Here is a 24624-nt window from a genome sequence, read left to right as displayed (position 1 = left end):
ATAGAAAATTGTAGAAACTTAAGAGTGCTGCTATTAGCACCTGTCAAAATTCTTTAGACCCCCTATTTTATAATTTTTTTTATTATAATTATACCCTAAAGTAAAATTACATTAAAAGACATTATGAAATGAAACACCCACCTATCAATAATAACTAATACTCTATAATATTGGACACCCACCCACACCCCCACCCCCACCTCCAACTCCAACTATACGTATTCTATGTTTGTAAACCCTAAACCTATTGCTTTTCATAACCAATTAACATAAACCCTAAATCTGTTATTTTTCACAATCATCTTAAATCCTGAATGTGTCATCTTCATCACCATCATCAACGCTATTGAACTTGAAAGTTTTGCTTCAAGTATAACGTATACTTCATCACTTATTTCACTGTGTAGAGCAATGGAGGACGAGGACAACATTCTCAGTCGTTTATCTGTCTTGTATTAACATTCTCAGTCGTTTTCGGTCGTTCTTGTTTCGTTCGAGCTGTTCGGTACTGGTTTGCTGACTGTTACAATTATATTCGGTAACACAGTACTGAACATAATCCTTTCGTTCAATACATAAGTTCCGAACATTAATGTAGATAGTCAGTTATGTAATTTTCTTTGTTAAACTAACTTAGAATGGAAAAGAGTGAATTGGAATGGATTTAAGTTATGTATTTTTAATGGATTCAATTCATGTTATTTTAAGTTGTGAATTATAATGGATTCAAGTTACACAGTGATGAACAAATTTTGTTCGGACATACAATGCTGACAGGATCATTATTGTTCGATAAAACAGTTCTGAACAAAATACATTTTTTTGGCTACACAGTGGTGAACAAATTGGGTGGGTGTGCTTTTCATTGTGAAACTATGGAGATTAGTTTTCTATTCTGAAAATATTATAGAAATATTATGGAGATTAGTTTTCCATATATATACATTGTTTTCTATTCCTACAATTCGCATCAATCTTCACTTTCTCATCTGAATTTCCCAATCAATGGCAAATTCCAAAGAGACCCACGTCGTTGAAATCCTAATCGACAAAGAACACCAACCCCACAAGTAAATGCATTGTATTTTCAAGAACCACTTTTTAGATGTGGTTAATGTTGGAGAGAGAAGAGAGAGAAAAAACTAGGGTTTTGAAGGGGTTTTGAGAGAGAGAGGGAGAAAACAAAGAGAAGAGAGAAAAATCCTCACTTTCTCATATGAACAAAAAGGGTTTTGAGAGAGTGAGAGAAAAGAGAGAGAAGAGACATCACTGATGAGGAGAGAGAGAGAGAGAGAGAGAGAGAGAGAGAGAGAAGAGGGAATTGGAATGGATTCAGGTGGGTGTGCATTTCATTGTGAATATGGGTAGATTTGGTAATAAGTGAGGCGTCCAAAAAAATATTATTAAAATTTAGGGTTTAGGGTTGGGGTCCAAAGAAATGGGGGGTCCAAAGAATTTTGATAGGTGCTAATAACAGCACTCAAACTTAAAAGCTATCAGCACTAAAAGACAATTTATTTTACATAGAGACCAAAATACCCTTTTGCATTTTCCTATATTTTATCCTTTAATTTTATTTTTTATCTTCCAACAAACTCGATGTGTTACCCTAATTTTTTTATTTTATATGTTTGGGTAATAAGAGCATAATATGAGAATATGATAAATTGAAGTAATGTGACAAGATTTTATTTATTTTATTTTATTTTGTGACAAAGGGAAATAGATTTTTATTTTTATTTTTTTTGTTGTAATATTATACTGTCAATGGATTATTTATCAATGCATTTCAAGGAATTATTTTGACTTAAATGAACTTCCAAATGAGGAAAGTATTGTACTACTCTATTGTTTTATTTTATTTATAATTTAATTTTTATTTATGATGTAATATTTTTATTTTTATTTCAAAAACTATTATTTTATTTAATATAATTTTAATTAATTTTATTATGAAATATGTCCTTCCGAATTAAGGAATTATTTTATTTTATTGTTTTTTAGCAAAAATGGCTTGCAATCTTCAATTTGTATCCACACAACTATGTAATACAATACAATTTGTTTTGGAGAAAAAAAAAAAAAGAAAAAAAAAAAAGGAAGAAAGAAGAAGTACATGGTTTCCAATGGACAACAGCATTATCCCACGTGTGTCATGAACAAAAAAAAGTCTGGTTGTTATACCAATAGGGGTTGGTTCAGTAGATAAGGCTTTCGAATCTTTTGTTCAAGGCTTGGGTTTGAGTCTCCATAATCCCTTGTTACGACTAAACATATTCTTTAGCGTCTGAAACACGCGGGGCCTAAGTTTCGGCTCGACGTAAGTGTGATGGGATTTCCTGCAGATATGTTATAGGTGCTAAGAGGTAATACTTCCTAGTGGATATGTTAAAGTAACTTATCTGCATATCCATTTATGAATCATTAAAAAAAAAAAAAAAAAAAAGTTTGGTTATTAAAAACTACCAAATATATTTTCATTTATATTTTACAATTTTCCATACAAGTGGAAGTGGTTAAAAACATGAACCAACAAGACCCTAACTTTTATATTTTTATTTTTATTTACAAAAATATAAAAAATAATAAATAAATGTCCAAGAATTTAAACCGGACCGAGTTAAATGAAACTGAGCAAGGGTAGAGTGGACTATGATTGTTTGTCATTTTGAAATTTCAATTTTGATTCAATAATTGTTGTCTCTCTAGTACTAGTTAGTTTTTTTTTTTTTTTTTGAACTATCTCTAGTACTAGTTTGAATGCAAGATGAAGCACAACCATGCAATGCAACATGATTCATCATCAACATCTATAAATGGCCATCCTGGCGGTCTGGATGGTAGGGCACAATTCATGCACATCACTTGTCTCCTGTTTCTTTTCTTACAATTATGGGGAAACAAGTCACTTGAAAGTTTAAAATAAAAAATTTTAAAAAATTAAATTAAAGGACAAATTTATAAATTTTAATTATTAAACTCATAAATTTTTCATGTGTGTGTAATTACTTTTGAAATAATCACTTGATTTTTAATTTCTCCCACAATTATTACTATATTTGTATTACACAAAAATGGGATATGCACACATAATAATACAATTTGATGGAAGGAAAACAAAAAGTAATTAGAAGTTGTACAAATTTACTCTTCTCTGTCTCTTTCCTCTCTCCCTTTCCTTCAAATCTCATCCTGCTGACACCCCTGCTCTGGCAACGGTGATACGCCCTCATGCACCTTTCTCCAGCCACCCTATCTCTTTCCCTACCTTCTCACAGTTTAGACCATCTCCAACGGTGAATTAAATCTAGCATTAAATTTAAATTTTGATAAAAAAATTTACTTTTTCAAGCTCCAACCGTTGCACCAGATTGATATCAAAATGAGATTTCAGCAAAAAAAGCATCAAACTGAGAACGAGACACAGATTTTACCAAATCACTGTTACTGACCGTTGAAAGAGGTACACCGGTCAACCAGTAAAAGATTCAAACAGTTCAGGAAAAAAAGTTCAAACCATTAAAAAAAAAATATTTTGCCTAACCGGTCAACCGGCCGGTCGATCGGCCGGTCGACCACCCCGGTTGTCCCGAAAAAGTTTAGAAAGTTCAAAAAAAAGTTCAGACAATTCGGAAAAAAAAAAAAAAAAATTTTGCCTAACCGGTCAACCGGCCGGTCGACCACCCGGTTGTCCCGGGATAGATTTGGTGAAAGGTGAACCGTTGGAGCGAGTGGTATCAAATTTAGTGAAATGGGTCATTTTTGACTAGGGGTGAGCATGGTCCGGATTGGACCGGATTTGGATAAAACCAGGACCAATCCGTTATCTACGGTTCCTGAAAAATCGGAACCAATCCGATCCGTTTAAATCTTGGAACCAATCCGAACCAATCCATTTCAACACGGATTGGATCGGTTTAGGACCACGGATTCACATAATTAAATAACAAAAAAAAAATATATATATATATATATAAAATACTTTAATTTTATAAAAATATAAACATAGCGCTATATTAGTTTTACAATAGCAACATGTTTTTTTATAATAGCGACATAATGTTCTAGAATTTAAACAATCATAAAAAAACTAGTTTCATCATAAGTATTTAGACCATTACAAATTAAAACTAAAAACTAAAAAACAAAAGTAATAAAAGAAGATATTATACGAGATTTAGATTTGAGTTTAGATTTTATATAGAATAAGAGAAGATACTATGGGGGAGGATGTATAATAAAAATATAGACTATTTGTATACGGTCCGGATCGGTTCCAATTCGGAACCGTGAGGTTCAATCCGGAACCAATCCGTAGACTACGGATTTTTAATTCTTCAATCCGGAACCGAACCACGGATTCGAAAAACCAATTCAAACCTATCGGATTGGACTGGACTGGATCGGATTACGGATTTTACGGATTTTACGAATTTCTTGCTCAGCCCTATTTTTGACTCAAATTTGGTGAAAAATTAGAGTCACCGTTGGAGATGCTCTTAATTAGAAAAAAAAAATTTTAAAAAAAAATCAGAAAAAATATGTAAAATTAAGTAAAATGTAAATATATTTTATTCACATTTTATATACTTTTTTCATTTCTCTTTCTAAATTTCTTTTTAAATCTCTCAACCAAACACAGTATCAATATACTCTCCACAATTCCCAATTCTATGCAACCCCTCGTGTCCTTAATTTTTTTTGATAATTCGCTCACGGTCTTAGGGTTCGTTTGGCAAGAAGAGTTTGGGGCTTTTTTGGCTATTTTAGCCGCAAAAGACAAAATAGGCTATTTTAGCCACAAAAAATAAAATATCACATCCAACCCATAATCATTACACTCTTCTCTCACAAAAAAAGTTAAAAAAGCCAAAAAGTCCTTTCCAAACTAAGCTTTTTAGCCCAGACTAAAATAGCCAAAAAAACTAAAAAGTCAAAAAACTAACCCACTTCCCAAACGGAAGCTTAATCAATTTGATTACTAGTTATTTCTCCTCACTATTTAATAATTTGGCTAGTTAATTATGTTGTAGTCAAATAGCTTCAATAGAGAGTAGTTATTTCAAAAAGTTAGTACTGCAGACAGAGTTACTAACTAAGGGTTGGTTTGAAAAGTGGGTTAATTTTTTAGTTTTTTGATTTTTTTTAGTTATTTTAGTTTGGGTTAAAAAATTTGGTTTGGGAATATTTTTTGATTTTTTTTGTGAGAGAATAATGTAATGATTACGGATTGGATGTGATGTTTTGTTTGTTGTGGCTAAAATAGTCTATTTTACCTTTTGTGGCTATTTTAGCCACAAACCATCTTCCCAAACAGACCCTAAATCTGAGTAATCACAATTCAAAATTTTATATCATTATATTTTAGGAAAAATAACAAACATCCTAATATTATAGGAATCATAACTAAAATATATATATCAAATTATAATTGAGCACCACATAAGGTATAACAAAAAAAATTTTAGTTTATAATCAAAATAGAAAAATGATATACAAGTCTACTTTTTAGACTCAATGGTATGTTAATAAGATAATTAGTTGATAAAGAATAAATGAGAAAGAGAGTTGACTTAAATATTTAATAGAGTGTTACATTATTATGTCTAAAAAGTGAGTCTAATTTTTGAGTCTAACAATACTCATCAAAATAATGTGATAATAACAACGCAATGAATCATAAGCAAAATACAAAAATTATAATTAAAGGTACATATAGGACACTCCAACAATTTCCCTTAATAAAATTCAAAAAAGAAATAAAAAATTTACTTGAAAATTTTAACCAACATTGCTTGACATACTCATTCTCCTGTCCAACAGCTTCATTCTCCTAACTACTCCAACATGGGTATAAACACAAATACACACACTCTTATATATATAATAAAAATTCATTTTTTACAGAGCAAGCCCAACTCCAATTCCCCAGTCTCTCTCATTCTCTCCAGAATCAACAATATCAATATGCTTCTTCAGTTACTACTCTTTCTTCACTCTCTCCATCTGGGTCACTCTCTCAACCAAGAAGGACTCCTTCTCCACCGAATCAAACTCACTTTCGACGACCCAGACAACATCTTCTCCAACTGGAAAACCAGAGACCCCAATCCCTGCAACTGGTTCGGAATCTCCTGTGACTCACTCACTCACTCAGTCACCTCCATCGACCTCTCCTCCGGCAACATTGCCGGACCTTTTCCCTCCGAGCTCTGCCGACTCCGAAACCTCAATTCCATCTATCTCTTCAACAATTCAATCAACTCAACCTTACCCAAAAACATCTCGGATTGTCGGAGACTCAAACACCTCAATCTCGCCCAAAACTTGCTCACCGGTACACTACCCAGTTCCCTATCCGATCTCCCCCACCTCAAGCACCTCGATTTATCCGGAAACAACTTTTCCGGGGAGATTCCAGCGAGTTTTGGGAAGTTCCGGCGACTCGAATCCATCTCTCTCGTCGAAAACCTGTTTTCCGGCGAAATTCCGGCCGTTCTCGGGAACATTTCGGGTCTTAAACAGCTTAACCTTTCGTACAACCCGTTTTCGCCTGGTCGGATCCCGCCGGAGCTGGGTAATTTGACGGAGCTTGAAATCTTATGGGTTACTGACTGTAACTTGGTGGGTTCGATTCCGGACTCGCTGGGTCGACTCAAGAAACTAGTTGACTTGGACTTGGCTTTGAACAATTTGAATGGTGTAATTCCGAGTTCGCTCACTGAGTTGGTTAGTGTTAAGCAAATAGAGCTGTATAATAACTCGTTAACCGGCGAGTTACCGGCGATTGGGTGGTCGAACATGACTGCATTGCGATTTTTCGATGCGTCGATGAATGAGTTGAATGGGACGATTCCAGACGAGCTGTGTGAGTTGCCACTGGAATCGCTCAACCTCTATGAGAATCAATTCGAAGGTGAATTACCTGAGAGTATAGTGAAATCGCCGAATTTGTATGAATTAAAGTTGTTTCGGAACCGACTCACGGGAGAGTTACCGAGAGATTTGGGAAAAAACTCGCCGGTGCTGTGGGTTGATGTATCGAACAATCAATTTTCCGGCAAAATTCCGGCGAGTTTGTGTGAAAAAGGTGTTTTAGAAGAGCTTTTAATGATACACAACTCGTTTTCCGGCGAAATTCCAGCGAGTTTGAGCGAATGCCGGAGCTTGACACGTGTACGATTGGGAAACAACAAATTTTCCGGCGAAGTTCCGGCGAGATTTTGGGGGCTTCCAAATGTCTACTTGCTCGAGCTCGCCGACAATTCATTTTCTGGCAATATTTCGAAGAATATTGCCGGAGCGACGAATTTGTCGGCTTTGATAATATCCGGAAACAAATTTTCCGGCAACATTCCGGAGGAGATTGGGTGGTTGGAGAATTTGGTGGAATTCACCGGAAATGATAACCGGTTCACCGGGTCATTGCCGGAGAGTATAGTGAATCTTAGGCAGCTAGGGAGGCTTGATCTTCACAACAATGGCTTGTCTGGTGAACTACCAATTGGAATCCACTCTTGGAAGAAGCTCAATGAGCTGAATTTAGCTGATAATGAAATTTCCGGGAAAATTCCTGAGGAAATTGGAACTTTGTCTGTTCTGAGTTACCTTGATCTTTCTGGAAACCAATTTTCCGGGAAAATCCCAATTGGGTTGGAGAATTTGATGCTCAGTCGGCTCAATTTGTCGAATAACCGGCTTTCCGGTGACATTCCTCCTCTATATGCTAAGGAAATTTTTAAGACTAGTTTTTTGGGTAATTCAGATTTGTGTGGTGACATGATTGGTTTATGTGATCGTAGAGATGGAGATAAGAATTTGGGCTATGTTTGGTTAATGTTTATACTCACTGGACTTGTGTTTATTGTGGGTGGTGTTTGGTTCTATTGTAAGTATAAGAATTTCAAGGAAGCAAACAGAGAAATTGACAGATCGAAATGGACATTGATGTCGTTCCACAAATTGGGTTTCAGTGAATATGAGATCTTGAACTGTCTTGATGAAGATAATGTGATTGGAAGCGGGTTTTCTGGGAAAGTTTACAAGGCTATACTCAGCAATGGAGAGACTATTGCAGTGAAAAAGCTATGGGGAAGGTCCAAAATGGAGGAGAGTGGTGATATCGAGAAGGGTTGGATTCAAGATGATGGGTTTGAAGCAGAGGTTGAGACATTGGGAAAGATTAGACATAAGAACATTGTCAAGCTATGGTGTTGCTGTGTTACAGGGAATTGCAAGCTTTTGGTTTACGAGTACATGCCTAATGGAAGTTTGGGCGATTTGCTTCATAGCAAGAAGAGTGGCTTGTTGGATTGGCCAATGAGGTTTAAGATTGCCATGGATGCTGCTGAGGGGCTTTCGTATTTGCATCACGGTTGTGTTCCTCCGATTGTGCATAGAGATGTGAAATCGAATAACATCTTGTTGGACGAGGATTTTAGGGCTCGAATAGCAGATTTTGGAGTAGCCAAGGCACTTGATGCGATTGGGATGGGGACTCAAACCATGTCTGCCATTGCGGGTTCTTGTGGTTACATTGCACCAGGTTTTTACTTTCCTAAGTTTGATCCCCTCCTTTACATATGATGTTCTTTGTTCTTTCATTATTGCTTTCTGATTGCTCTTTAGTAATTGAAGAATATTATATAAATATTATAGTTCGAAAATTAAATTGTTTATTGCATTTCATAACTAGCTAGTGATCTTTGTATTTCTTATCCTAAAATACAAGTTTAAATGTCAAGCTACAAGTAGAAATATCACACTTCACGTGGAGCAGACTTCAGGACTCTGAATCTAATTGACTATAAACAAAGGGTTCGAATCAAGAAAGCTTGTTATATCAATGACTTGGTTTTTCTTTGCAGAGTATGCATATACACTTCGAGTGAATGAGAAGAGCGACATATACAGCTTCGGTGTTGTGATTCTTGAATTGGTCACAGGGAGACTCCCAGTTGATCCTGAATTTGGGGAAAAGGATATGATCAAGTGGGTATGCACTACTTTGGACCAGAAAGATGTAGATCATGTACTCGACCCTAAACTTGATTCTTGTTTCAAAGAAGAAATGAGCAAAGTCCTCAATATCGGCCTCATCTGCACCAGCCCCCTCCCCATCAACCGTCCATCGATGAGAAGGGTTGTAAATATGTTGCATGAAGTGGGTGCCGAACACCATCTTAAGGCTGCCCAGAAAGACGACAAATTTACACCTTATTACTATGAAGATGCCTCGGATCAAGGAAGTGTAGCTTGAAAAGTTTTATCATGTCATAGAGTTGGAATGTGGAAGGAGAGGGAGAAGAAGTGCTCGCTCCTCTTGTGTTGCCAATTTTTCAGTTTTTATTTTTATCCTTTCTTGATGTTTGCTTTCATGAAGGTAAAGAAAGTATTGTAGAGTTTCTTTGATGTCAATTTTCTTTCTGGCATCTCTCTGAGAAATTTTATAAAAATAAAATCGAAGATCTCTTATGGGTTTATTTTGCATTAGTAACTTCTGCCTTTAGGGGTGACTACTAGTCTGTGTATTGGTTCTATGTGAATTATGAAAAATCACAGGAATGGAATTTCCCACACAATTCTGTAAATTGTTTTTTTTTTTTTTAACTTTTATTTATAAACTTAATTCTGTAAATTGTTTGACCTCTCTGCTTTTTGAAAGCGGAGGTCGGATTTCTTGTCTTGACTGCCTCCTGTCTAAAGTTACTTTTATCATACGACATACATCTTTAATCTGATTGTGTAGTGAAAAGAAATTTTGAGATAAAATGGATTATCCAAACAGTTTTGCTACAAATACAAAATTATTACAAAACTGAACACAGAATAGTCATAAATGGATAAGATTTTATAGTATTTATTAGCGAGATCCATTTTTAAAAAATCTAGTCTTTCAAATACCCATATGCAAAAGAAAGCTGTACTTGAGTCCATGAAATGAGGGTAGTTTATGTGTTCCTCCATGGGTCCTTCTCATTAAAAGGTTTAGGAAAATCCCCTGCATCTGTTACCTCTCTTGTGCAATGTACAATCCAAAATTATAAAATCCATAGGCTGTCCAGAGTGGGTCTTGGCAAACCTATTAAAAAGTTCAAGAACGTTGAATTCTGTTTGGCTGTTGAGATGATGGAGGAAAAGTTAGAGAAATGAACAATTTATTGTGAAACCGATTTCTTTTGAGATGGAGTAATTTTTCAATCACAACCCTAACTTTATTTTATTAATATGAAGTTCAATTAATTTTTAATTAATGTCTGATAAATAAAGTAGTCCACAAATCTGCATTGGGGAACCACTATGGTACCCCAAAAGTTAAAAAATAATATTAGTACATAAACTAATACATTTTATAAAATTTTTAACCTAATATTATTATCTAGTAATTTTATTATTGAACCACTGAGGAATCCTTGCGAAAATCATACCATACTTGAGATTTGGCATGATCTTATTTGATTTTGATTGATTTTTTGAAAATTAAATTTTTATTTTTTGTGTGTTTTTTTAGTGATTTTTTAAAATATTTTAAGTAATTCTTTTTTTAGATACAAATTTTTTTCCTAAGACATCTTGGCGTTGTCTCATGCACTTAGCTATGTAACTTCTTTTTTTTTTTTTTTTTAAATTTTATATAAAGAAATACGTTTCACGTGACATAAGAAGAAGAAATAAAGTCTTCAAGACACTTGCTGACCTGTTCACTTTACATAATATAATATAGATATAGGGGAAATTTTACTATACACACCATCTCCTAAATGCACCTATAAGTTATGCCATTTTCATATTTAATTATAACCGACTTTCTTCTTTAGTCATGACTTTATTTTAATTATAACTCATAAAATTTCTAATTATACATTATGTGTTAGTTGATTATATATATATATATATTTTTTTTTTTTTAAGTTATAATTCAAAGAGTATAAAGTTATGTTATTTTCTTCTTTAATTATAAAGTACATATGATATATCTATTTTAAGAAGTATGTACCATAACCTTTTCTTATATTATATATATAGAAAGAGAGAGAGAGAGAGAGTCACTTAAATAGAATGCATAGTTAAAATAGTCGAAAGCACAAAAAAAAGCTTCAATCTTTTTTAAATGAAAAAATTACGAGTAGTGGTATTACAAATTTATGAAAAATCTTATGAATTTATTTATAAATTGTAATTAAATTTTAAAATACCCATTGAATTGTTATTTTTCCTTTTAAAATTGTAGTGATAGTGACCGTGATGGAGATAAGGGTGTTCACAGATCGGATTAGGTCGGTTGACTTTTCATCTGCTATTTGTCTGAACTTAAGCGGATTGAAAAAAAAGCAATGCGAATTTAATGGGTTGTACGGGGTGGTGGGTGGATGCAAATTAGTTTGGCAGTCGAATTTTACTATTTGAATATTTTTTTAAATTATTTTTCAGTAAGCCTAAATTTTTTAACAGTTAATTTTTTATAACAAAAATAAAAGCTAAATTTTCATATTTTATAAATTGTAAATATGATTTCTAAATAAAAGGAACTTTTTTAACATACAAAGTATAAAAACATAACTTCATTTTCTTAGGAATGTTAGCAGATCAAGTTGGGTCAAATAGTCTCTCATCTGCTATTTGTCTGAACTCCAACAAATTGAAAAAATGCATCCGTGTCCTCCGCACAAACTATTGAAATCATCAATTTTCTGATGGATTGGTTCAGCCCATTCAATTTGAACAAATTAGATGGATGCTTGGTCATCCCTCAATATAGATGAACCCAAAAAAAATAGACGGTCTAGGGACCCAATTTAGGGTCCTAAATTTTAAATCAGAATAAGTTGTGTGGTAAAAATTAAAATTGTGTGTTGTGTGTTTCATGTGTGAAATGAATCAAAATTGGTTTTTTTGAGTAAATTCTACATAGTATTAGAGGTGATTATGGTTCGAATTAATTTGGATTAGGGTAAAATTAAGACTAATCTGTTATCTACAGTTCTTGAAAAATTAGAACCAATCCAATCCGTTTAAATCGTAGAATCAATCCAAACCAATCTATTTAAACACGGATTGGATCGGTTTAGGACTACAAATTTACATAATTAAATAATAAAAAAATACATAACATTTTAATTTCATAAAAACATAAACATAGCATCATATTAATATTACAATAACACCATGTCTTTCTATAATAGCGACATACTGTTATAGAATTTAAACAACCATAAGAAAACTGATTTCACCTTAAATATTTAGACAATTATAAATTAAAAGTAAAAATTAACAAACAAAAATAATAAAAGAAGATATTATACGGGTTTAGGTTTTATATAGAATAAGAGAATATACTATACAGAAAGGTGTATAATATAAATATAAGCTATTTGGATATGGCCCGAATTGATTTCAATCCGGAATCGATCCGTGGACTATGAATTTTTAAATTTTCAATTCGAAATTAAATTACGAATTCAAAAAATCAATCCAAACCTACCAAATTAAACTAGTCTAAATCAAATTATAAATTTTATGAATTCTTTACTTAGTCCTACATAATATTATTGAAAAAAAAGCAACAAAAAGGATCTGTTTGGTAGAGTTCTGAAACGTTCTAGAGCTTGATTTGAATATAGTGTTCGTTTACGATTTTCAAAATTTAATTCTACACTCACTTTTGAAAACGCGGTCGAAGACGGGAAAATTTGAACTAACCAGTCGTCTGGCCAGTTGACCAAAACAGTGCAATTTTTTTTTTTTTTACAATTGACACATGTTAATTTTTATATATTCAATAAAAAATATTTTCTGAATTTTTAAATTTTTTTTATGAGCTTTAATAGAATTTTGAATTGTGTGTTTGGTCATGAATTGTAAGTTTTTGTATCAAATATCATATGTCACATTAAAAATTTCTCACTCAATTCAAAATTCTTTTTAAAACTCATTCACCAAATAAATTTTTCACACTCAAATTATAATTTAAAAACTCACAAACTCAAAATATAACTCTATTCTCAAATCATATTTACAAAATTATACGAAAAGCGACCAAAGTTTTCAAAAAAATACATCCGCTTAAAGCGAATGATGATTATTATTGTCATTAGCCGTTGACGGGACCCCCATTATGTCTCTCTCTCTCTTTGTCTCTCTCATACGGTTCTCAATTCCCCTCCTCTCCATCTCCATTTTTTCTCAACTCAATCTCTGTCTTCTGTCCATCTTGTCTCTTTCATTCTCTAATCCTAAAACCTCTCTCTTCGTAGATCATAATCGCCTTTACTTCGAACCTGTATAACCCTAAACCACTCTCTTGGTCTGTCACTTACAAATCCACATCTAATTGCCTTTCTGCTGGAGATCTTCTCTCTCGTTCAACTCTCAAATGCAAATCGGCTCTCTTGTCACGATGAGGAACACGACGATCCCCATGTATTTTTTTTCCTCTTTAATTTTTGTCCGTAATTCGTTCTTTACATATTCGATTTCAGATTTCTTGTGTGTATAATTTTATTTTTTATTTTATTATTTTTTTATGAATATTTTTCTTTCCCCCGTTCAATTTGTTTGTTGCTGGTGGTTGAGGTCAATCTGTCCTTAATTTTTCTTTATATATTCAAGGATAATACTTGGTAGCTCGAAAATTCTTGCCTCGAATTGGCTCAAATACCCATATTCTATTTTTTTTTCTTCTTTTTTTTCATTTCCCTCTCTGAGACCATCTCCAACGGTTCATCAAAGTTGACATCAAATTTTAAATTTGATGAAAAAGTTACTGTTTGGTGCTCCAACGGTTGCACCAAATCGATATCAAAATGAGATTTCACCAAACAATTCATCAAACTGAGGACAGAAAGTAGATTTCATCAAAACACTGTTTGTGACTATTGGATGCATAAACTGGTCAACCAGCCAGTTGACCAACCGGTCGCCCGGTGTACCATATCAGTGAGTGGTTGGTTTGAACCCTCAGATGGTTGGTTTGAACTGGGTTGGCTTGAACTGTGACCGTTGGGGGCAACCGGTCGATCGGCCGGTTGACCAACCGGTCAACCGGTTTGGGAATTTCGGCTACAGTGCAATAACAGGTTGATCCTGGTTGGTTTAACTTGTTTGAGTTGGTTTATTTGGACTAAAAAATATTTTGTGGATTATGAATAATTTTGCAGGGTGATATAAATTTAAATTCCCTACATAGTTGACATACATATTTGAGAATTAGCCGTTATAATAATTTGTCGTTGGATGGACAGAGTATTTTGAAAATCTACTCTTATGTACTGTTGGATGGACAGAGTATTTTGAAAATCTACTCTTATTTACCGTTGGATGGACAGAGTATTTTGAAAATTTACCGTTGATGATGTGCTCTATAAAATAGATGTGATTTCTATATCTTAAATTGACAAAGTATTTCATTTTGAGAATAGCATTTATATGTTGTGAATTTTTTTTCTTTTGTGTCATTACATATTTGTTTCCCTTGAAATTTTAATTAATATTATCTGATTCTGAGTTTGAGCTTTATATCATTACAATATTTTTTAGTAAGTGTATTGTCTTTTTTCCAAACTATGGAAGATTTCAAAATGTTTAAGGAATCACAAATGTTTGAGCACAACACTCATATTAATTTAATGTCGGAATCTTCACGAGAGCAGAACACGCAGAACAGTAATAATCATTTCATTTCAGAAACTTCTCGTGTTTCTCGTGGTAAAGCGTTCACAATTATAGAAGATGAAACTTTATGTAGATCTTGGTTAGCAGTCTTTCAAGATCCCATCACTGGTAATAGTCAGACTATGGCTATATTTTGGGAACGAGTACTTGTTTATTTTAATTCACAATTCAGCAGTGAATCAAATCGAAATTGTATTTCTTTGACTCACCGTTAGTCTACTATGCAAAAGGCAATTAATAAATTCTGTGATTTTCTTGAACAAATTCAACTGAGGCAACAAAGTGGAACAACTGAGGCAAATATGGTAAAATGTATTTATGTTATTAAATATCAATTTTCTTTTTTAAATGTATACTTGTTATTGAAATCTTTGTAATTTTTTTTTGTAGGTCACTGAAGCGAAGTGGATGTCTCATGCAATACAGAAAAAACACTTCACTTTTGATACATGTTGGGAGATTTTGCGCCAAAGTTGTAAATGGGATGAATTTCGATCAAAAAGAAGCATGCAACCTATTGATCCATGTTCACATTCACCAACTGAATATGAGGCTTCTCAATCCAACCAGAATAATGCGGTGCACGAACAACCATCTAATACATCAACACGACCAATTGGTACTAAGGCAGCGAAATAGAAGTTGAAGAATCAAACAATGCACGATAGTAGATTTGATGAAATGGCTGCCAACCAATCCAAAATTGTTGAAGTGTTATCAACTATCTCCACTAGAACTATTGAGCGAGATGAACAAAAGGCGATAGACCGTGAGCAGAAGGCTGCAGATCGTCAAAGAAGGGCCGAAGATAGAGAGGAACAACTAAAACTCCTATCTATGATGAATGAAAGAGAACAACGAAATGAAAATCATAAAATTATGTCAATGGACATGACAATTTTAAATCCTATGCAAAGGGCATACTACGAAGATCTTCAACGACAGATTTTATTTCAAACAACTAATAGATTGCCTTGAAAGGTTTCGCATTTGTGGGTTTCATCTATTGGTTTTATTATTTACAAATATTTCATCTAACTTGTATTGGTTAGTTTTATTGATTTTATGATTTTCCCCTGATACGTATTTTCGCCATATTTCAAGTTTATTATCTAATTGTTGCCATGTTTTTTGCATAGAGAGATCTTTGGCCTGTAGTTCAATGACCTTTTTGTAGCATTTTCAAGATGAATTACAGTTCATGTCCTTTGTCAACTACGCATTAAAATGGAAAACAACAATATAAAGGCTTAATAACTGCATAGGCCAATGTCATAACTTGGAAGGGTTTTCATTAATCTCGCCCTCTTTAACAAATTGCCCTAACAAAAGGTTGTGAAAATAACAACATATTCTCTAATAAATTTCATAATGTCAAACACATCAACATTCATTATCTGGTGGTAGTGGTGGTGGAAAAGGGTAGTAGTGATGGTATATGTCATTTACGCGATGCTCAATCGTATCTACGCGATACTCAATGTCCACACGAAAATCACCAAATTGTTGAATTAATGAGTTCTGTGCAGTGGCAAATGTATCAAACTGAGTACCCAACGAATTGACCTGATTAGCCATTTGATGTTCCCATTGAACGTGTTAATTATACGGTTGTTCTTCCATGGCTAAAAACTCAGTCCAATATTGAGGTTGTTCAGCTGATGGCATCACATTGGCAGGAGGATCTTTTGGAGCATCATCTGCTGGGACTTCATCTTCTGAATCTTCTGGAGCATTAACACTTCCCCTTAAATTGGAGGCTGTACCAACACGGGTGACTGTATACTGATTAATGGGTGAGGAAAGTTTCATCTCCATTTCATCTACAAGGCGAACCTTAAAATGTTTGAAAATTTTTGTTAACAGTGCCCCAAACAATAATGACCGACCCGTGAATTGACCTTGATTTGCTAGTACCATTTCTTTCATAATTATGTAACACAAATCTAACTTCTGACCAACTTCAAAACAGTATAACAAATAGGCATTAAAATATGGGACCGTACCATGATGTCCTTTTTTTGGAGTGACATTTTCTACAATCCACCGGTAGAGAATCCGAAGATAAGGTTTTAAATGTCTTGCTTGTAAACTAGTCCCAGTAAATCTGTTCTGACAAATAGTAGTATACACATCAGTAGCATTACCAACGATATTAGCTAACTCAGCCTCAGTTTGAAAATGAATATTTTCATCACCTAACTCAACTCCAATAATGCTTGCCAAAGTAAGAATATCAAACTGTATACCCTTTCCTTTCACATATGACAAAAGATTAAAATTTCCATCTTGTTCCTGAGTAGCTCTTAGGTGAACATAAAATAGAGCTACCAGCCGTGGATATACCTTTTGGGGTATATTAATTAAGTTTAGCCATCCCATTGCTTCAAGTTTACTAATTAATAGTGCATCATATTGAGATGGAAGATTTACCCTCCTCCCTGTTACAATTGGTCAGCTAGAAAAGTTTGGAAAGGTTAGTGCATGACTTTCAGTGAGAAAATCATCAGTAGGATATGACTGATTTTGAGGCTGTTGTTGTTCGCGTCGTGGAGGGTTGGAACTTTCACCAACTTGTGCTCTCGCTCTTTTAGTTCTAGGCATGATGTCAGTATCTGTTGAATTTTAATGAATATGTGTTACATATGAAAGCTGAAAACATTTACTTAGAATTCACATGAACATAGTTTTCATATTACAATGCATATTAATATGGGAAAACATTACCATATTTCAATATGCATACTAATTATATGTTATTTTCATATTACATGTTTGATGTACCCTAAAAATCATTACTGAATATGCTGTATGAATGTGTTGCCTTAATATGCTATGAAAGTCAATAGGGCGTTCAAAATTCATATGATACAGTCTCTATGTTGCCTTAAAATCAAAATTCATACCCTCAAAATTCAAAATTCATTTGTTGTATTACAGGTTTGTGTTACCTTAAAATCAATAGGGAGTTCATTTTCATATTCAATGAATGGTAGTGAACATATTCTCTATTCTGTACGAATGATCCTAAAAATGATCATATGGCAGTACATCAGAAGTAAATTTTTAACAAGTTTATTTTTAAAATCTTGAACATGATAATTTCTAAAATATTGAACATAAAATTGGATTAAAACATAAATTTCATGCTCTTCACAAAGTTAAAGTTGAACAAATAAAACATAAAATTGAAAAAATACAGCATACACACTTGAAAAATACAGCATACACCCTGAAAGGCAAAAAAAAAAAAATTAAAAAACACAGGGCCGGTTGACCAACCGGTTGACCCTTGCCATTCACCTGACAGAATACCACCTCTTGGATGCTGCCTTCTTGTACCTCTTGGATGCTGCCTTCTTGCTCTTGAATATGCAGAGTTTGGGATTCACACTTACACTACACTCAATATGCAGAGGTTGGGATTAGATTTTGGTTAAGTCGAATTTGAAGGTAGTGGTGGAGGGAATACAGTGAATGTGTTTTTAGAGGCAATCTGTGGAGAGACAAGCAATCTGTGGGCAGAGGTATTTAGTGAAAGTTGTTAATTTTTTTATGGCAGGTTTGTATACAATTTTGAGCTGATATAGAGGCTCCATGCTTCAGGTAGGTGGTGAGGAATGGTAGTTGGTTCAAATGAGGCATGGTAGATGGAATGCATGCAATGAATGGTAGGTGATATATGTCAAATGAATGGTAGCTGAGGCAAATGTATGCAGTGTGTGGATAAATAATTGAAGCTTTTATGATTTGTAGGTGGAATGTAGTGTGTGCATTCAATAATTGAAGATTTATAACTATGTTCGGACCACCCCTTCCCCCCAGCCACACACACTCAAAAAAATTAAATAAATAAATAAAACAAGAAGAAGAAGAGAGGAAAGGAAAACTTAAAGATTTTCCTCTGGTTCATGTTGTTTTAGGCTAGCTACTGCTCAGCATGGTAGTGCTCAACATGGTTAGTATTAACATGAAGGGTAACCCAAACTTAAATTATTTAAGCATAACCAGAAACCTTTTTTCCACAGTTGCATTCTGATGTAACAATGATGCCAAGTGCCAACATTGAAGAAGGATACAAGAACAGAGAAAGGGGCATCTATTTTCTAGAGCCTCTGCCTTCATGTTGCTGTCTGAAATCATGTGAACACTATTTTGGCAATTAATCAATTATTTTGGCAATTATGTGAACAATTATTTTGGCAATTATTTTGGCAATTAATCAATCATGTGAAGACTATTTTGGCAATTAACCAGCAACCTTAGGTCTGTTTGCTTGTGCAGATGAATAATTTCATTTTGACTTGAGTAATGCAAAATAATGTTAAATTTGTAAATGACTTATTCTTAAATTTTGTGTTGTTATAAAATAGAATATATTTTGAATCTCTTGTCCCTTTGTATACAATTTTCAGCTGATATAGAGGCTCCATTCTTGAGGTAAGTGGTGAGGAAATGAATAGTAATTTCATATGCAGCACTTTAAGAGTTGACCTTGAATTAAGAATACTAATTGAAGACATTATTATTAAATTATGATTATGCACTTCAATATCAGTAATTGAAGACATTATGATTATGCACATGAAAATCATGAACATCAGTTATATATAATTGAAGACATTAAGAATACTAATTGAAGACATTATTATCATTTGGAACTGATTATGTTATGTATATTATCATTTATAATTGTTATGAACTGAACACTTCACCATTCTGAATATTAAAGATAGAATCATTACAACAACACATCATCACATAACTTCGGAATTACTTAGTTAATATAGTGCCTCATATTGAAGATTACAGACAAGAGAACCTTCCATTCCAAAACTTCAATATAGTGCCTCATATTGAAGATTACAAACAAGAGAACCTTCCATTCCAAAACTATAAACAAAATTACATGTATTGATGTGATGAATTTAGTGTTCACCATGAAGATGCCACATATGTTCTACTAAATCATTACGGAGGGCATGATATGCATCCTTATCTCTAATACCTAAATTACGAGACAAAAATTATTGGAAGTCATTGGTAGGAGTAGCGAAAAGTTGCACCGGTGTGTTGGTTGATAAAATATCATAATTGAAATTAAGGTGCTCCTCACTCTCATCTTCGACAATCATATTATGTAATATAATGCACGTCTTCATTATGTTGGCAATCATTTTCGAATCCCAATAATATACAGCACCACTTATAATTGTGAATCGAGATTGAAGGACTTCGAATGCCCGCTCTACATCTTTCCTGGCAGACTCTTGCATCATTGCAAAATGTTGTCTCTTTGCTCCTTGGGGAGAAGAAATAGTTTCAACCAATGTTGCCCACTGAGGGTATATACCATCAGCAAGGTAATAACCCATATCGTAACTATGGCTATTAATCGTGTAATGGACAGGGGGAGCTTTACCTTGCGCAAGATCAGAAAATAAAGGCGATCGGTCCAACACATTCAAGTCATTATGTGAGCCAGGCATTCCAAAAAATGCATGCCAAATCCATAAGTCATAAGATGCTACTGCTTCAAGAATAATGGTTGGCTTTTTTTGATGGCCTACATATTGACCTTGCCATGCCTTTGGACAATTTTTTCACTCCCAATGCATGCAATCTAAACTTCCCAACTTGCCAGGAAACTCCCAAACCTCCCCAATAGCAAGTAATCTAGCAATGTCAGTTGGTGTCGGAGATCTCAGATATTCTTCTCCAAAAATTTCAATCACTAAATTACAAAATTGTTACAAACTTTGAATTGCAGTGCTTTCCCCAATACGTATGTAATCATCAATTGCATCTGCTGCGACACCATATGACAATATTCTCATCGCTGAAGTCATTTTTTGTAGGGGAGATAATCCAAGTACATAAGCTGCATCTTGTTTTTGAACAAAATATGAATTATGTGCTTGGATTGCATTCAAAATTCGTAGATACACTGGATTTGCAGCAAAATAATCTGCAAACAATCTGTCATGACCCTGCCTTCTATCTCTGTGTATTTATCTATGACCTACAACAGAACCACCTATCTTCTTTGACCTATCATTTGACTTAAGAATCTGAAGCATACTAGTATTATTCTGCTCATAAGCTCCTAAAAGTGTGACGATATATTCATCATCAGACTCATCATCAGAGGAAGAGGAAGAAGAAGAGGATGAAAATGAAGTAAATATCATGGATTTCAAGGCATTCATTGTGCTCTGTTTTGTTTAAGGTATGATCGTATTTGTCTGGCATATGGATAATAGGTTTATATGAGAGCATAATCCATATGCCAGACATATATATAATGGAGGGAAAAAGAAATAGGAAAAATAATTGGGAACAGAAATGGAGGGAAACAAAAAAGAAAGAAAAAAAAAAAAGGCTGACCGGTCGACCAACTGGTCGCCCCCTTTCCCCGGTTCAGAAAGCTGGGTTCAAACCATTCAAAAGGGAAAAACAAAAATAATAGCATTTTACACATACAGGTCGACCCACCGGTCGACCCACCGGTTGACTAACCGGTCGCCCCACGACATTTGATGCACCGTTGGAGCGAGTGATATCATATTTGGTGAAATGGGTCATTTTTTACTCATATTTGATGAAAAAAGAAATGCACCGTTGGAGATGCTCTGAAACAGAGAAGAAAGAGAGAAGATGCGAGAAAGAGAGGGGCAAAGAAGAAGGAGAGAAGGCAGAGGAAGAGAAGAAGGAGACGGTGATGGCAGTGCCGGTTAGCGGGTTGGTGGCTCTTTCTCTCTCTCATATATATATATGGATGTGTGTGTGTATAGATCTATGTATATACACAGATCTGTGTGTGTTGATGATGATGAAATCTGGTGTTGATCTATGTATAATTTTTTTTTTTTGTGATTGGTGATATATATGTGTGTGTGTGTATAGATGAAGAAGATAATCTAGTGTTGATGATGATGAAATCTGGTGTTCATCTGTGTATAATTTTTTTTTTTTTTGTGATTGGTGATATATATATATATATGTATGTGTGTGTGTGTGTGTGTATAGATGAAGAAGATAATCTAGTGTTGATGATGAAATCTGGTGTTCATCTGTGTATAATTTTTTTTTTTTTTTTTTTTTTTTGTGATTGGTGGGTGCTGATGTCCCCAACTCCATCTTCTACCTTCTTCTTATTCTTCATTATCATCATGTTCATCCTCTTCCAGAACAGTTTCAGAACAGAGAAAAGAAAGGGGAAAAAGAAAAAAAAAAACACCAAAACGGTGTCGTTTTAGATTCGAGCCATTTCGGGCCAAATCTCTTTCGAGCTACCTAGCATCTCCGTATATTCAATTTGTCTTTTTTTTTTTTAATATAAAATTTCAAGTCAGTAGACAACTATGATTGTTGTTGTTTATTTTGGTCCTTTTGTTTTTTGTTTTGGTGAATTTTGTTCAAATTTTTTCTCGTCTTTCATTTTCTGTTTGGGGGATTTTTGGTGGAATTCTTTATTCTATGCACAAAACCAAATGGATTAAACCTTTTCAATCTCCTCCACCATCTCCTTCAGGTTTGGTTTTTGTACATCCTAATTACTTGTATCAGTATTGATATTGTCTTTTGTGCAGAAGCTTTTTTTCTTGGGATTTTCTTAGTTAGGATCAGGTTTCTTCGTCCTTTGTTTGTTTTGTTTAGGTAATGTATACTATTTTGTTTGATCATTATTTGTTTGTATTTTTATTTAGCTAAAAACACTTTGAAAATTTTTCTCTGTTTGTTTCGTGATTAATAATTATTCTTTGTTTTTTTACCTTTTAAAAATCTGATCGTGAAACCTTACAGAGACAGGTCTTTATTGTTAGATAATTATCCATTTTGGTATGCATAGATCCTAAGATTCGTCTTGTCAGACAAGAAGCCATTTTGGATAATTTCATTTTGTTAATTTCCATTTTCTGTTTATGCAATGTTGTGTTTGTGTATAATTCAGGACTTACTTTTGTATGCAGTTTATTGTTTATTGTTTACTGTTTTTTCTTGTTGATTTAAATTGGTAAAAAAAAAAAATGAAGGTTTTGATTTTGGAAGTTTACTCCTGAACTTTTTCCAGTGTTCATAAGGTGTTTGACAAAAGAATCGTAGAAAACATAGACCAACTTATATTGAAACTCGTCTCTCTAACCAAGGGCTTATGCTATTATTGAAGAATTCATATTAATGTTTAAATTGAATTAACAAGGTCTTTTTGTCAAGAGTCTAGAGCATTCACCATTGTCTCAAATTTACATGCTTATAGAATAAAACTTATTTTTGGTTCTCGTAGCTTGAATGTAATGAAAATGCGAGGAAATACTATAATAGACCTTCTTTTTTTTTTATAGCTAAAAAGGGTGTGTGTTGGTTAGTAAGTTAGATTGCTAATATGCATTTGATATTTCTCTGTAAGCTCCAACTCTGAACCCCGCTCTTGAAAACTCAGAGGTTCAAGTAGAATTGCTTGAGCTAACAAATTATAGTATTGATTTTTAATCAGACATGCTTCTTCAATTGATGTTATTGTTTTGGTTATGATTGAAATTTCTAAATGTCCATGTTATTAGCTTAGATTGCATAGTTTCTATTGTTGGCTATGCATAGCCATTGAAATATTGATTTCTATTTTTTCACAGCAAGTGTTCTTATGTTTTTGTGTGTGTGAATTTTCAAAAGGTTCAATAATTTTTTCTTGATTGCCTTTTTTCGTTTGATTGAATTGAAAACTATATCTTTGGTATGTATTTTTTTCAAGACAAACCTCTATCCTTGTTAAGTTGATTTTAACTTAATGTTTATTTTTCCTTTAAAGGAGACCTAGATATTATCAGATATTATAATCTAAATGATTAAGATTAATTTAGAATTAAAGATTGTAATTATTTTTGGAGATGCTTTACAGATGCCTGTTCATCTTTGATTCTTTAAAGATCTACTATCCATCATATAATTGGTCATATTATTCTTTAAAGATCTACTATCCATCATCTTTTTAGACACTCTATAAATACCAGCATATTTTCTTCCATCACCGCCGATGATATATCCATCTCAAACGATATTATTACTGGATGACATAATTTAAAGATCTATTCTCAAGCTCCTTCCTCCAAAGGAGGACCCAATTTCAAAGCATCTGTTAGTACTGCTACCGCCAATCATGGCTATTATACTCATGATACATCTTACCCCATAGTTCCATTAATTATTGGTCATATTGGGCAATTGCAACAAAAACCAAATACCAAACCCGAAACTCTCATTTCTGCTTATTTCCCCAATAATTGGCACTATCTTCCACACTCTGGACAACATTCCCGCCTTTGTTACGAAAAAATTCTAGAAGAAACAAATTCCATCTCCATTGACCATGTTTACTCAAAAGATGATAAAACCTTTCTTCAATATTCCAAACTTCACATCCTAATTTTTTTTTTCTCCTGCCAAATGGGGCCATCCTACCATCTTTTGCAAAATTTCCGATTCCCATCTCAAACCTGCTCAATATAATTATTATGATTATCAACAAGCATGGTTCCATGTTTTCTATTTTCAAAATTGATTTTTTTGGCACTCCTGGTGGATCTGATTTGGACCCAACTTTACTGTCACTACCGGAGATATCCCTACATGGTTTGAAACCTGGTGGCATCAATTTGGCCTCCAATTTGCTGCTCTACCTGATGCTCTGCAAGACTCCTATCATATTTATTGGTCTGAGGTTGAACCTCTATTTCCTGAATTCCTCTACTTTGTTATTGATTTTAAGGTCCCATGGATTATGGCATGGCAATATACCACTTCCTTCCACCATAATACTCAATGGGGGTGTTTGGCAAAGGCTTTTTTGGGGCTTTTTGGACTAAAATTCACAAAAAGACAAAATAGATTAAAATAGCCAATAAGACAAAATGTCACGTCAAATCCATAATCATTTCATTTTTTCTCTCACAAACA

General features: G+C 33.7%; 1 protein-coding gene, 1 long non-coding RNA gene and 1 other non-coding gene across 4 annotated transcripts; 2 read left to right on the top strand and 1 right to left on the bottom strand.

The window, feature by feature from the left end:
• The first annotated feature begins 5851 nt into the window (after positions 1-5851).
• LOC114280297 (uncharacterized) lies at positions 5852-9482 on the top strand. The gene is made up of 2 exons (XM_028222650.2): positions 5852-8545; positions 8868-9482. The coding sequence occupies exons 1-2, from the start codon at positions 5968-5970 to the stop codon at positions 9257-9259; spliced, it is 2970 nt and encodes a 989-aa protein (XP_028078451.2). The 5' UTR covers positions 5852-5967; the 3' UTR covers positions 9260-9482.
• A 3638-nt stretch (positions 9483-13120) lies between these two features.
• On the top strand, positions 13121-15659 carry LOC114280273 (uncharacterized). The gene is made up of 2 exons (XR_003635511.2): positions 13121-13419; positions 15061-15659. It is a non-coding gene; the product is annotated as an uncharacterized LOC114280273 (transcript).
• A 1242-nt stretch (positions 15660-16901) lies between these two features.
• On the bottom strand, positions 16902-18312 carry LOC114280919 (uncharacterized). 2 transcript variants are annotated; one of them, XR_014341228.1, is made up of 2 exons: positions 17974-18312; positions 16902-17285 (listed from the first exon to the last, which is right to left on the bottom strand). It is a non-coding gene; the product is annotated as an uncharacterized LOC114280919 (long non-coding RNA). The 2 variants fall into 2 exon arrangements; XR_014341229.1 differs by having other exon boundaries at positions 17989-18312.
• Between the last annotated feature and the right edge of the window lie 6312 nt (positions 18313-24624).

This window comes from Camellia sinensis, chromosome 9 (genome assembly GCF_055761805.1).
Source record: "Camellia sinensis isolate YWXY chromosome 9, ASM5576180v1, whole genome shotgun sequence".
Lineage (NCBI taxonomy): Eukaryota > Viridiplantae > Streptophyta > Magnoliopsida > Ericales > Theaceae > Camellia > Camellia sinensis.
This window is presented reverse-complemented; position numbering and strand designations above follow the sequence as displayed.

Excerpts from the sequence above, each read along its gene's own strand:
- LOC114280297 (XM_028222650.2), top strand. The coding sequence starts at position 5,968 with ATGCTTCTTCAGTTACTACTCTTTCTTCACTCTCTCCATCTGGGTCAC. Across the intron at positions 8,546-8,867 it reads TTGTGGTTACATTGCACCAG|AGTATGCATATACACTTCGA; the intron begins GTTTTTACTTTC and ends TTTTCTTTGCAG.